The sequence below is a fragment of the Neodothiora populina genome, assembly GCF_041146345.1.
Source record: "Neodothiora populina strain CPC 39397 chromosome Unknown canker_contig_5, whole genome shotgun sequence".
NCBI classification, from domain to species: Eukaryota; Fungi; Ascomycota; class Dothideomycetes; order Dothideales; family Dothioraceae; genus Neodothiora; species Neodothiora populina.
In genome coordinates, this window is record NW_027191405.1 from 56,869 (window position 1) to 70,901 (window position 14,033).

At 50.9% G+C, this 14,033-nt stretch overlaps 4 protein-coding genes across 6 annotated transcripts; 2 read left to right on the forward strand and 2 right to left on the reverse strand.

Annotated features, from left to right (window-relative positions):
* Positions 1 to 1,050: 1,050 nt before the first annotated feature.
* AAFC00_005052 (uncharacterized protein) lies at positions 1,051 to 5,123 on the reverse strand (the record flags this gene model as incomplete). Its single annotated transcript, XM_069344782.1, has 2 exons — positions 1,051 to 4,100; positions 4,154 to 5,123. 2 exons carry the CDS (start codon positions 5,121 to 5,123, stop codon positions 1,051 to 1,053), a joined length of 4,020 nt encoding a protein of 1,339 aa, XP_069202608.1.
* Positions 5,124 to 6,035: 912 nt separating this feature from the next.
* AAFC00_005053 (uncharacterized protein) lies at positions 6,036 to 7,427 on the forward strand (the record flags this gene model as incomplete). The annotated part of the gene is made up of 2 exons (XM_069344783.1): positions 6,036 to 6,995; positions 7,056 to 7,427. 2 exons carry the CDS (start codon positions 6,036 to 6,038, stop codon positions 7,425 to 7,427), a joined length of 1,332 nt encoding a protein of 443 aa, XP_069202609.1.
* Positions 7,428 to 7,775: 348 nt separating this feature from the next.
* AAFC00_005054 (uncharacterized protein) lies at positions 7,776 to 8,963 on the forward strand (the record flags this gene model as incomplete). Of its 3 annotated transcripts, none has more annotated exons than XM_069348222.1 (4): positions 7,776 to 7,889; positions 7,964 to 8,369; positions 8,431 to 8,539; positions 8,606 to 8,963. In XM_069348222.1, the coding sequence occupies 4 exons, from the start codon at positions 7,776 to 7,778 to the stop codon at positions 8,961 to 8,963; spliced, it is 987 nt and encodes a 328-aa protein (XP_069202611.1). The 3 variants fall into 3 exon arrangements, with proteins under 3 accessions (XP_069202611.1, XP_069202610.1, XP_069202612.1); XM_069344784.1 differs by having other exon boundaries at positions 7,973 to 8,369; XM_069344785.1 differs by lacking the exon at positions 8,606 to 8,963 and having other exon boundaries at positions 7,973 to 8,369; positions 8,431 to 8,543.
* Positions 8,964 to 11,227: 2,264 nt separating this feature from the next.
* On the reverse strand, positions 11,228 to 12,162 carry AAFC00_005055 (uncharacterized protein; the record flags this gene model as incomplete). The annotated part of the gene is made up of 2 exons (XM_069344787.1): positions 11,228 to 11,998; positions 12,055 to 12,162. The coding sequence occupies 2 exons, from the start codon at positions 12,160 to 12,162 to the stop codon at positions 11,228 to 11,230; spliced, it is 879 nt and encodes a 292-aa protein (XP_069202613.1).
* Positions 12,163 to 14,033: the final 1,871 nt, after the last annotated feature.

Below are 14,033 nucleotides of genomic sequence, written 5' to 3' on the forward strand. Positions count from 1 at the left end.
CGACAAACACATGATACGATAGTGTAGTGCTGCCAATGTACCCAGTCAGTGATCCAGCCTAGACCATCGGATCGCGGTCGGTCCCGTCATCGGCAAGCAATGCTTCATGGATGCAAGCACCGTTGGGTTGGGGAGACAAGGTTTTTTTCCCTCTTGCTACCACGACATCAGCCATGCATGTTTACGGTGAAGATCGTAGCTTTGTGTCTGCAGCACATACAGTAATAGGGCACATAGAGCAGCGGAGAGATCTCGGCTTCGAAAAGTTCTGTGCTCCTCCGCCGCATACAAGTAGACGCAAACCTTCGTAGCATGCAGCATCTTCCGGCAACACTTTCCATGTGTGGGGCCAAAACAACTAGTTCATGGCGCCGTCCATCAGACCGTCTTGAGATCAGCACGAGGAGACCTGCACAGGTCGAATTAGACTTATCAATCTGATAATTAGAATCAGCGGGTCATTTCTGCGAAGGTTCAGCTAGGCGAAACATGGTGGGGCTCGCGTTGGCTCTAGCGCGGCGCTTCGACGCGAGCTCTTCCATATTAGACGTTACATCCATGGTTCTGCCCACACACTTGACCCGTCAATGTGCAGGATGAAAAACTTATCAGTGGATCAGATAACTCATCTTCAATAGTCCCAGTGCTACGCGCACGTACTCTGGCTGCTTTGCTGCACGCCATCGAGCCTAAAGTGGGTATCGCCAAGGTCGCAACACCACGCCTACCGAGCTGCTGCTGTGGTGTCTCACGCTGCTAGTAGTATAGCTGGAAAATTCTTCCTCGGCGCCTTAATCTCCCACGTTACGCTAACACCATACTGTATGTGCCTGAAGAACACACTGAGGGTAGACCGAGGCGATGGATCAGGAAGGAGAGGGATTGTGCGCTACCGCACCAAGCCGCTGCCGGCAACGTCCGGGGTCCCCAGTCGTGAAACGATTTCTGGTAGCAGTTGAGAGAAGCGCTTCGACAGCTGGTAATGCTGCTCTGATTTAATATTATACCCAGGTAGCTATACGTTATGCTAATCATCTCATCTAATCTAATCTAATCTCCCAGCACTTGGTGCAATGCATTTGTGCGATAAGTCTCGCTCTTGGACAGCAACTCCTTGTGCGTGCCCCTTGCAGTGCAGTTGCCATCTTCAATCACGAAGATGCAATCTGCTTTCTCGATCGTGTGCAATCTGTGTGCAATTGCAATCACTGTGATTCCCTTCCTGACATTCTCGAGTGCATCTTGCACCATCTTCTCACTTTCCGAATCAAGGGCACTTGTACTCTCATCTAATAGTAGCAAGCGTGGCTTCCTGAGCAAGGCTCTGGCAATCGAAAGGCGTTGCTTCTGACCACCAGAGAATTGTGAACCATTAGGACCACATCGAGTGTCATAGCCATCTGGGAGTGCAGCAATAGTGTCATGTATGTTGGCCATACGACATGCGTTCTCGATTTCGGCATCAGTGACATCGTGGCCAGGGCGAGCGCCGAGAGACAGGTTGAAGCGAAGAGTTCCCTCGAACATCACACTCTCCTGGGGAACCAGGGAGATAGAGTCTCGGAAGCTCGAGTCGCAGAACTTGCCAACGTCTCGGTTGTCAAGCTCGACCCTGCCGGAAGTTGGTCGATAGAATCTTTCCAACAGGGCGATGATCGTCGATTTGCCTGCTCCACTAGGACCCACAAGAGCGCAGAATTGACCGGGCTTGATGTCCATCGTCAATCCCTTGAGAACTTGCATATTAGGCCGGGCTGGATATGAGAAGCGCACATCGCGGAAAGTGATCCTAGCACCTGTGTCAGGGGCAGCTTTGGCGATTGCCTTCTCGCCCATAGAAGACTCCAAGTCCTTCTCGTCGAAGCCTGAGCTCGACGAGCTGTCTAGACGCATGTCAGGGGGCATGTTAGACCGCTCCGTCTTGCCGATCGCTAGTAGATCCAGAATTCTAGCAGCAGAGACCCTAGACTTTGAGAAGTCCGGGGCCAAAGCAAAGAGCTGCCCGCAAGTTTGAGCGCTGAACAGCAGCGCGGGCAAAACGATGAAAAATTGAGTCTGACTGTATCTGCCTTCGATGATGTTCTGAGAACCCCACCAGTATGCGAGAGCATATACCAGGTTGCTAACACTGTAAGCAGAGGCGAGCCAGACGTTGCTCCATAGGATAGCCTTTCGCGTCTCGTCGTATGGCGGCTTGAGTTCGCGATGGTAAACCGCAACTGCCTCATTCTCCAGAGAGAAAATCGAGATAGTTCTGATAGAATTGACTGCTTCAACAGCTACCCCTGTAGCTTTTGCAAAGGCTTTCTGATGCTTCGCGTGGAATTTCGCAAACACCCGTAGACGCATCATACCGGCACCGATCAAAACGGGCAGTGTAGCAAGTAACACAACAGCTATCCTCCACGCGATGATGTGGGACAAAATGATACCAGCAATAGTGTTGACGATGATAGAGAACAAGGTCCCCAGAATTGTGCCGGTCAAACCAGCCAAGGCATTGGCATCACTTGTGATGAAAGATAGCAGCGTAGCAGGCGTTCTACCCTCGGATTCGTGCCATTGTAGGTCTTGACCAAGTAAAGTGCGAAGGGATTTGACACGGATCTTATACAGAGTGTTCTCCGATACAAGCCCGAAGAGGGATCCGCTGGACACGTTGGCGAAGAACTCGATAGCGGCTAGGATGAAGAACATCAAACCAAAGAATGCTCCGTCATGTCGAATAGATTCGGCGGTATTACAGGTCGAGAAGCTGCTGATAGTGTGACCGAAAATTACAGCCTCGCCAGAATACGAACCACCGACAATGGCGCTAGACGTGAGAGCAATGAGAAGATAGACAGCCTGTGATCTCGTCTGAGACACAATTCCTGTGATGGTTGACCACACGCCACGCTTTGAACCTGCTGATGAGTCTGCCGGTGCAGGAGCTGACAGGGCCTTTTCGTCCTTGTCATTGGGATCCATTTCCTGAGCAAGGCTTCGGGATTCAATCTTCTCGGAAGGCTGGTTAAATTCTTCCTCAACAACCGACATTGCTTCGTCGACTTGGGTGATTTCCGTGTCGCTGATGGACTCGCCAGATGCTGGATTACTAACGGTCTGAAGTCTAACCATACTCGCGTAGACACCGTCTTGAGCAGTCAATTCTTGGTGAGAGCCTTGTTCAATGATCTTGCCACTGCGCATGACGATGATGTTGTCGGCGTTCTTGATCGTAGATAAACGATGAACAATAGAAATAGTAGTGCGTCCAAGAGTCGCTCGCTCGAGTGCCCCTTGGATAAGACGTTCACTGCGAGAGTCAAGCGATGATGTTGCTTCGTCGAGGAGAAGAATTCTTGGTTCACGGACCATGGCACGTGCTAGAGCGATTCTTTGCTTTTGGCCACCACTGAGCTGACTTCCAGCAGCACCTACGGAGGTTGCTAGACCATGTTCCAGACGACTGATGAACTCAAGGGCGTCGGCAAGCCTAGCAGCTTCTTTGACTTGATCAACAAGGCTTTTGATCACATCATCAGCGGAATTGAGAGCGTCGTGAATGTTCTGACCATCCTGGACGTTCTTGACGAGTCGAGCGAGAGAACCATCCATGATCTTCAAGACCTCATCCTCTGAAGCCTTGCGAGAGTTAATCAGGCCGTGGGCAATGTTCTCGAGAATTGATCGATCCAGCAGCGAGGGGTCCTGCTGCACGGTGCCAATGCAACCTCTAAGCTGTCTGACATTGAGTTCGCGCACGTCAACTCCATCGAGTCGGATCTGTCCTTCTGCTGGGTCATACAATCTGCCAGTGAGAGCAGCAACTGTAGACTTGCCACTTCCAGATTGTCCGACAATGGCAGTATGTTTGTTTGCTGGTATGCTCAAGGAGATACCTTTGAGGACAGTGGTATCTGGACGGCCGGGGTAGGCGAATGAAACATTCTCGAAGTCGATTTGACCTCCAACAGACTCGATGGGCTTGCCCACTGTAGTGGAGGTACCATCAATCAACGAGTTGCGGTTGATAGCGCCATTCAATTTCTCGGCGGCAGACGCGGCAGAGCCGAAGATCTGCAAGAAGGGGGCTACTTGACTGAGAATAAAGGAAGCTTATCTTGTTGTCAGTATAGTTCCACAATGAAAAGAAACGGACGATACATACCATCGATAAGCAGGAAGATGACTGTGTAGACTGCACCGACCTTTGAAGCACCAGTGCCACTAGCCACACCAGCAGCAATGTCCCTACTGCCCTGCCAATATGCTAGGGCGTTGGTAGAATACGCAATGAAGTACAACAGACCGAGCTGAACCGCAGCGGTGATCGCCTTCTTGAAGGCTTCTTTCCTGGCAACGTCGAGATATTCGGCAAACTTGGCCTCTAGTCGGGCACCTGCGCCGAATGCTTGAACAAGTTGGATCTTCGAAAGACTCTCAGATGCAATGGACGTGGCAAGTGCAATGTTATCTGAAACGCGTCCACTGTACTTTTTGATGAAGTGAGAACCAATGAATGTCATGAGAAAGTACGCGGGAACCAGAGAAACAAGCATGCCGGCCAGCTTAGCATCCTTGATGAATGCCACCACGTAGGACGCGACGAAGTAAGACACACTTCCGATACAGATACCGACCTTCTCTGAGGTACCGGTCTGGATAGCCTCGAGATCCGTGGACAAGCGAGACGAGACATCGCCGGCTGGCAAAGTGTCGAAGAATGAGAGCTCCTGGCGTAAGAGACTTCGAAGGTATTTCTCACGAAGACGTCGGACAAGTCGCTCTCCAAGAAGACTCCAGCAACAACTGTGGATGTAGATGAAGCACCAATTGGCGATGGTGACATAGATGACTTGCAGAACTTTTGTCCGGACCTGGTGCTCTAATGTCGAGTGATCGGCTACAGTATCGTTGCAGCCGGTGCTGTTCAAGTTGTTGATAAGTTCACCAAAGAGGATACCGAGCAAAGGAAAGGGTATTCCGGTTGCAATGCCACCGATGACACCTCCACAGAGCAATATCACGTCGACGAAAGTGTATCCAGGACTCAACAGTAGCCGGAAATACGCAGTTGCCTTTCTCCAGGACTCGTGCAGTCTGCCCACCTTAGGGGCATCTTCTTGCTTCTCTGCCATGTTCAAGAAGTACGGTGAATCAAAGGCCGCAAACAGTGGCCTCAATCGCACTTCGTGGACTTGAGCAGATCAATCCTCCTCGACATACCGTTGTCTAAGAAGCAGAACCTGAAGTTCCAAGAAAAGGATAGCGGCATCGGAGCGAATTGCAAAATCGGCCCATTCTGTTATGACCATCATTCGCCCGCAGAGTTTGATGCCAGCCTGTACCCAATGATGGCCGATCTCTTCGCTAGACGTTGCATTGCAGCGGTGTTTGACGAGAAACACCTGCGGGTTCTAAACAATCCGCCGATGCGGTGTGGTGCTATACTTTAGCGTATTGCATCGGCCAAGACGGCAAACGCGATTATCAGTTCGTCTGATTATTTTTCATCAGTCAAAGCGCCAACACATTGCGCTAAGCGATGTCGTTATGTAATCCACGTGCCCCACTTAGGCAGAGCACAGTACAACGAAGATCTTCAACAATAAAGGCAGCAGCAATGTGCAGCTAATCGCAAAGACCACCGCGGTCCCTGTCGATACAGTATCTGCTATACCTATTAGGCAAAGTATTGTAGAGCGGAGATCCTCGATGGCATCATCGCAACAATACTCTTGCCGAGCTTACGTCAAGCAGTGAACCGACAAGCAACGTGATGTTCGGAACATTAGCGGTAGCAGACAGCTCTGACATTTGTGTGACTCGGTATTGCACATTGATAGTCCATCAAACATCGTATCGGTAACCGGGTGTATCATGCCGCATCATCATTGCACCGACTGGAGAGCGCTGCCGGTAGGAAGTATTGGGCTACGTCGATCAATCACATGAAATGAAAGGTAATTCATAGGTAAAGCTTTCAATCTTGTGATTCATTTTTATTCATTGTGATTTTGCTTTGGTCTTTCCTCCCATCACATTTCAAGATGTTCAGCCCGACGGTGCCATCGACGTTGTGCCTTCCGCATCCATATCTCACAAGTTATCGTGTCGAGCCGTCCACAAAAGCGAAAGCCACCGACCAATACTCGTGGCTGAGGATATCTCACTCTGCGGCAGACACGCCCTCGCAAGGGAGGCCGTTATCTGCACCCTTACATGGTGACATAGAGTTTACGCTTCCACAAGATCCAGAAGACAACGACAGCGCGCCACCACTGGCAAACAACACCTTTTGGGCGCGCATTCGAAGGAGTCCGGCAGCGGTCATCAGATGGGACAGGGAAAATGTGAATCTCGGCCATTTGTGGTTGCTTATATATGCCACTTTCACTCTGAGGCCAGATAATGAATATTATCGTCTTGTCATGCAGGATGCAAAGAGCGAGGATCTTGCAGAAGAATTAAAGACTGTAGGCCTCGCGATCCAGCATCCTGTGGCGGCAGACTCCTCAGATGAGGGGAGCAAAGAGCTAGTAGTCATACGTAGCACATTCTGGCAAGGAGCCGGGTCTCCGTTCGGCGCAAGGCCAGCGTGGGCACCAGATACAACAACTGTGAAGACCACGAAGAGACCGCTCGCCGCATATCCCGTGCTACCGACAGACTACACGTTGAGCACTAGATTTCCAAAGGCAAACATCCATGCCTTTCACCCTCGTAGACCCCAAAAGCCTACGCCTGGAGAAGTCATATACTCTAGATACATCCCGCACCTTGGCGAGAACTTCAACGTGATTGCGTTGGACTACCATAATCCGGAGCATCTCAATCTCTTCCACACGTGGCAGAACGATCCTCGTGTATCAGCAGGATGGAACGAGACAGGCACGCTGGAGGAACACAGACATTATCTTCGCACACTGCACGAAGACCCGCACACCTTGACAGTGCTCGCGAGATTCGACGACAACTTCTTTGCCTACTACGAGATCTATTGGGCCAAGGTTAGTGTTTTCCAGGAGACATTCAATACCGAAGTAATTTGCAGCTGATCAGAATCATAGGAGGATCATTTCGGAGTCTACTGCGACGCAGGCGACTTCGATCGCGGCCGCCACTGTCTAGTCGGAAACGACCGCTTCCGCGGCGCCCACAGAGTCAGTATCTGGTGGTCGAGTCTGATGCACTACATGTTCCTCGACGAGCCGCGGACCATGGCCGCGGTCGGCGAGCCCAAATTTACAAACACAACGGTCATCTCCTACGATCTCATGTGCGGCTTCGGCGTGCAGAAGTTCGTGGATCTGCCGCACAAGCGATCTGCGTTCGTCAGGTGCTCGCGTGAGCGATTCTTCCAGATCTGCCCGCTGCATTATAATGGGGATAGACGAGTCGGAGGAACTGGAATTGAGTTGTTCGCGAAGGCGAAACTATAGATGATTTTTCTTGTTGTGCGGTTCAATGAGCCTCTGTCGGTATATACTGAATCCTAAAAGTCGGTTGTGTCTGTATACCACCGAATCTCGGAAACGGCCCCATAACAAGTCAAATTTTGATGCCCTGCGATACGTGCATTTTTCAGCAGTGACAAAAAGATCACAATGAGCGGCTATCCGGGTACTCTCAACGACAGTGCAAGATATAAGTAGGCAGTCCACGTCCTCGAAGATCAGGTAAAACCCTCCAAGAACTTTTCTTCATCCATCTTCAACCTCTCCACAGCGGGCGACCACCAGCTTCGCTCAAGGCTTGGCGCAATCAAATAACAGCATCTCAAACACAACATGTCGAAGACAATCTACCAATACGAGCCCAAACCAGCAGCATGGCTAAAGCGAGACATTCTGTTATTCGCAAACAGCATAGGCTGCACAGCAGCCGAAATGCATTATCTCTACGTGCGTCAACTATCGAGTCCGACACAAGCCGGCATCCACGATTCGGTTCAATGGAGCATGCATGATTCTGACAGCCAAGGCAGGAACTGCATCCCGATTTCGCCGCATTTCCGGCCTATCCGTTGATGCTGACGTTCAAGCACGACTCGTCCGACGTTGTGGACTTTAAAGACCATTTCGGGCGGTTCCTGACGCCGCCGCCGGCGATCCCTGCGTTGCCTGATCTGCCTGCGCTAGATAGCGATAGAGTGGTTGATGGAGAGCGAGCGATTGAGATTATCAGACCCTTGCCGGTGTCTAGTCAGGGCCGGACGTTCGAGATCAGGAGCTCCGTTATTGGCGTTTGGGACAAGGCGATTAAAGCTACGGTGATTGAGACGGAGCATCTTATTGTGGAGACTGGGGTTGAGGATACGTTATTCACGAGGATGACCGAGATTGCGTTTTATATGGGGCAGGGAGGCTGGGGTGGACCGAATGGTAAGTCTTTGGTTTTTGGAGAAATGTGGGTATTGTTGTGCTATTTCTGACGTGTGCAAAGGTCCTTCAACGGCTATACCGAAGCCAGCGCCAGAGGAACGACCTTTCGCAACACTTACGCACGACATCGGCCCCACTGCGCATTTACTCTATCGCTTGAACGGCGACTTGTAAGCTCGCACTACTATAACTGTAAAGCCTTGATCTCGAGGATATGTACACTGACGACATGCAAGTAACCCACTACACGCGACAGAATGTCCGAACGCAATCGTTCAGCCGACACCGATCATGCACGGCCTGTATAGCTGGAACACAGTCTGTCACAGCATCCTCGAGAAGCTGTGCAAGAGTGATCCGCGGGCACTGAAGTCATTCCGAGCAAGGTTCACAAGTCCGGTCCGTCCTGGTGATACCCTGATCACGGACGTTTGGATCTGCGGCATGGTGGACGACGTGTCTGACAATACGCACGGAGACGGATGGAGAGAGGTGCGATTCACAACTAGGGTCAAAGGTGGCAAGGTCTGTTTGACGAATGGATCGGCCGTGGTGAGGCTGGCGGGTGGTACGAAGCCGACTAGTAAGCTATGAGACACACCGTGATATGTCACGCCGAAGAACAAGATCCTGAACGGATACAGCATTGTTGTCGGCGCGCTTCAAAGATTGAGTCACTCCCTCGGATCTACAGAAGAGGTACCGGAGGCTAGCAGGTGTAGATCGATCTCATGGACCGGTAAGACACTCCAACAAAGGTTGTGACTATCGGCGACATGATCGACGAGGACGGATCTCCAAGCGGGGCCCATATATCATTACCTAGAGTAGTGATAGACTTGATCTTACCGTGTGATCGTCTCATATGTACATGCAAGACAACACAATTGTAGCTGTGGACTGTGGCAGTGGGGTTGGTGTCAGATTATTTCTGGATGCAGGAAGAGGAGCAAGGTGAAACAACAACCCCCAGGTCTTCGCGACATCAATGCAAAGGATAGCACGCAGATCAAGCTGTATGGCCGAGGTCGCTTGCGGCCAAAGCTTGCGTTTATTTTTGGCTGACGTTGTGTAACCAGTAAGCATGAACGGATAAGACTGTGATTCGTCAGATAAGCTTCTAATATATCTCAGTGCAGCAATATTTGTATGCAAGAAGATCCGATGTGGTGTGTTGTTTCGTGTATCAATATAACGAGGCTGAGTTAGCTACGTGGGTCGATGTATATAATATCGTCTCGCGCCTCACCCCAGATGACTTGGATTTGTCCCGGATTCTTGATCTTCGAGACCCCGGAATATAAAGTCCTGCAAAATTCCAATATCTGGATAAATTGATCCCAGCTCGCAAGCACAGACAGATCATCATGGACAGAAAGCATGGAATCAACAAGGCTGACAGTGTTGCAAGCCGCCAGGCCGACAAAATAATCATCGTTGGAGCAGGTATATAGACACTCAGAACAAAGTGGAGACAGTCGTTGATCCTTCTTGCAGGTGCTACTGGTCTGGCTCTTGCTCAGGGTCTCAAAAAGGTACGGTGAATGCTTGTTCCCTGGGGTAAAGGCTAAAAATATGTCAGGTTGGGATCCCTTATATCGTGTACGAAGAATCCAGGATTGAACATCGAAAGAAATTGGAGTATGGGGGCTCATTGGGGCATTCCAGCCCTACAACAGCTGTTGGCCGAAGACGTTTTCGCCAGATTGGAAACTACGCAGGTGGATCCCAGATGGAGGGGGATGCAGTCGGATCGGCTTATCCTACGCAATGGTGCTACCGGGGATCTCCTCAAGGAAGTTGACTCATCTAAAATCTATCGAGTCCGGCGTGACAAGTTCCGCGCGTTGCTCGCTACCGATATCGACACTTCTTGGGGCAAAGAATTGGTGGACATCCGATACTCGCTGGATGGGGCTGAGGTCACTGCTTGTCTCGCGGATGGAGTCGAAGATACCGGGAATTTAGTGATTGGCACTGATGGCCCTCATTCGGTGGTTCGAAGCTCATTGGTTGGTGAGGAAGTTGCAAAGGTCGTCCCAATCGACTATGCTACAACAATGTGTTTCACCCGACACACTCGTGAACATGCACTTTTCCTCCGTGCTCCTCCGCATCATCCTCTCTACCAATCTGCGGCCCATCCCAATGGGACATTCAGTTGGATGAGTGTGCACGATGCAGAGGATCCAGACAGACCGGAGGATTGGACATTCTTCAACTATGTGTCGTGGAAGGAACCGAGGGACCACATCAACCACAGGACCAATGCTGAACACGTTGCGCATCAGAAATCGTTGGCGAAACACTTCGTCGACCCGTGGAAGAGTGTGTTCGAATGGTTGCCAGACGACCATCCGGTGAGGTACAGCAAGCTACGTCATTGGGATCCTCGTGGCCATCAGTGGGACAACAGAGATGGCCGCACAACAGTGGGTGGAGACGCGGCGCATCCAATGACGTTCCAGCGAGGTCAAGGCCTGAACCACGCACTGAGAGACGCCCTGGAGCTGTTCAAGGCCATCCAGAAATTTTGGACTGAGGATGAAGTGCTGTTGCAGGAGCGAAGCAAAGCCATCGCCGCTTATGAACGTGAGATGATAGAACGGGCTGGTAAGGAAGTGGAGTTGAGTGCATCGAACAGTGTTTCGATGCACAATTTCGGGATGGTGATGGAGAGTGTCATGGTCGAACACGGTATGAATCTGACGACCAAGGATGTGGCCAGGGTTTCCCGCCGTATGTAAGCCCACATTGGAGAATTGCAACGCTCACTTTCACCTACATCCCTGTACTCAATAACGACAACAAAAGGCCCCATTGCGAAACTTTGAACACATCTCTATCTGCTGCACAGACTACCTCGGTACTCCAAGCTGGCTTAGTGAATTTGTCAGTCCTAGTCGTACCCAATTTTGAACCTCATTGTCTGTGGCGACGGCGATCACTCCTAGCATGCCCAGTGCGTTGGCTCCGGCTTCCTTATTGATTGCGGCTTGTCGTCTCGATATCACAATCATCCATCGTTTGGAGAGAATCATGTTGTGCGGGCACGCAGCGGCCGGGCTTGTAATATCAGTATAGACACGGAAAGACTCGCTTGCTCGAGTGGCCTGCTCTACAAGATCGCTGTACACTGTTGATAAGTAGATTGAGGTGATCGGTGCAGAATCGAAGCGGTGATAGAACCATTGGAATGGCACATCAGGCTCCCTGGCGTTATCGGCATCGAGGAAAGCGGCAAATGACTTTGCAGGCTTTGGTATAAGCTGCATGTGCTTATGCAAACGACTGCATCCGCTGTCCTTGGCGCAATTGAAGAAGGCGAGATAGTCACGATCAAATGTGCTTAACAGGGTCCACATTGCTTCGAGGTCGTTGTTGTACAGAGGCTCGTACTGGCGTTTGTACGCGTCTGATGTCAGAAGCATAAGATGTGGTCGTGCATAGCAGAATTTGTTTACTGCTACGTAGTGGTCGCTACCAATATTGCCGACCTCGAAGCCTTCGGTGCTGATGTCGCTTCCGGGTCGCAACTTGGGTTTGACCATATTTTCATCACCCGCCTGGGAGCGTGGAGTTTTGATGGTTGTTTTGTTAGCAAGAGCGGAGGTCACGAGGAAGTGGAACTGGGAGCGTGAGTGGTGAGATCTGCACGATGTTCTATGACATGCCGTGTGCTGACCTCGAGGTCTCCATCAATGTAAGCGAAGTCTCTTTGCTGACGGTCGTACAGAACCTTGCCGGACTCGACAAGGTTGTCGAATCTGGACAGTATATCTTGCTCATCCATGACAGCCGAATGGGAGTGATGTATCAGAGCAGCTGTAAGATGATGATGACAGGAAGGAGCGGTCTATTTCCAAGGGCCATTGACAGAGGTGGCCAGATCTAATTAATGCACCTTCCGCATACAGAAGTCGGCCATTCTCGCACCGTGCCGTGAGTGCAGACTGCCTTGCATACAACCACGATGATTGAATTCCATTGCGACACTCGTCAAACCAAGTCAATCAACAAGGCAAGGTAGGCTTGACTCTGACAGACAATAATAGGTGACCAAATGGTAAGGTACCTTAAGGTGGTAATCAAAGGTAGCCTTGCAGTAGTTCGGGGTTAAGGCAGGGCAGCACCCCGCGCGGAACCCCTTGCGTTTGACTCATGGTTTGACTGTGTTTGCTTGTGTTTGAGTAATTTATTTATTGGATCATTATTCCAGGCAGCAGCAGCTCACCTTCTCTTCTCTTCCTTCTACTTCACAACCTAATCCACCCTCTTGTTACATCAATCGATTCTCTCCGGGTCGTCTAGGCCCGCGATACACTATACAGTCATGGCCGCAAGCGCTTGTTCATCCGCAGCAGCTGCAATCCAGACCCCAACCGCCTTCTTCCAGCCCCAGCAGCGCATCACCACACGCAAACCTCTATAGTCAAGACCCATTTCTTCCTTACTGCGACCCTGTCCTCTTCGAATCAGATGCTCAACACTCATACAACCCCCTGGACGCCTTTGATTGCAACCTTCAGAGCTACGTCGATGCCGCTCAGCCTCACCACTCGCTTCCCACCGCCAGCAGCGCCGACTCTTACAATCACAATCATCCCGCCCTGTCACCAGCTCTCAATGAACATAATCCCTGGGCTCCGGGCCCCTCCCAAGTCGTGGATTCCAACAGCGACGCCTTTGACGGATCCCTCACGGACCCCATCACTCCCGCTTCCACTCTGGCTCCCCTCGAGTCCGGCCTGAGCAGAAAGCCGCCGGCTACAAAGAGACCCGAGTCAAAAACATCCGAGTCCAAGTCTCGTGTGGAGAAACGCAAGGCGAATACCCTCGCCGCTCGTCGATACCGTCAGGCTCGGGTCGATAAGATGGCCGAGTTGGAGGCGGAATTCAAGGCGACGCGTGAGGAGAGAGACGCTCTAAGGATGCAAGTGGCGAGACTGCAAGGCGAGACGCAGATACTGAAGGACATGATACGCCGTCCTGCTGCACAATGAATTCGAGTTCCGTTAGCCCATATTCTGTAACATCCTCCATGCAACAAATGGTAATTCGAGACATGTCATGTGCGACAGGCGATGTCGGTCAGTGTGATCATTAGTATTAACATAATTCACTTCGGCAAAATAGTTCTCGTCACGGCAACATAGGTTTAGGCAGCGAGAGAAAGAGAGGCTCACACTCATTATTATCAATGTCACTCTTGTGCCATCGGCATTTTCTGCCACGAACCATCCCTCGACGGTAGACCATAACTGTTGTGCGAATGCTTTGAGTTCCATATACTACGTAGGCTGTCTTGCAACACTTCTTATATACGCCATCACCTTCCATCACCTCTGCTGCTATTCCTCCATTGGGATCGGTGTAGTATTGCTGTGCCCACCACCTCGGCGTCATACATGGTCGACTCTGAATCACCCACGATCAAGATGATTAGACCACGCTCAGAATGAGTCGAATGCGGGACCGGAGAGCACAAATCTGTTCGCTACATGTACGTAGATGATAATGACATTACTACTGCGGTAATGTGGTACTGAGACTCCGGCCTCACTGCCTTGTTTCCGACGCCAAGACCCTCTTGCTCAGAATGAGTCGGAAAGTCGAGATCTGATTGGCTAGGTAGTAGGTGAGCATCACCTCAACCTACCTTCT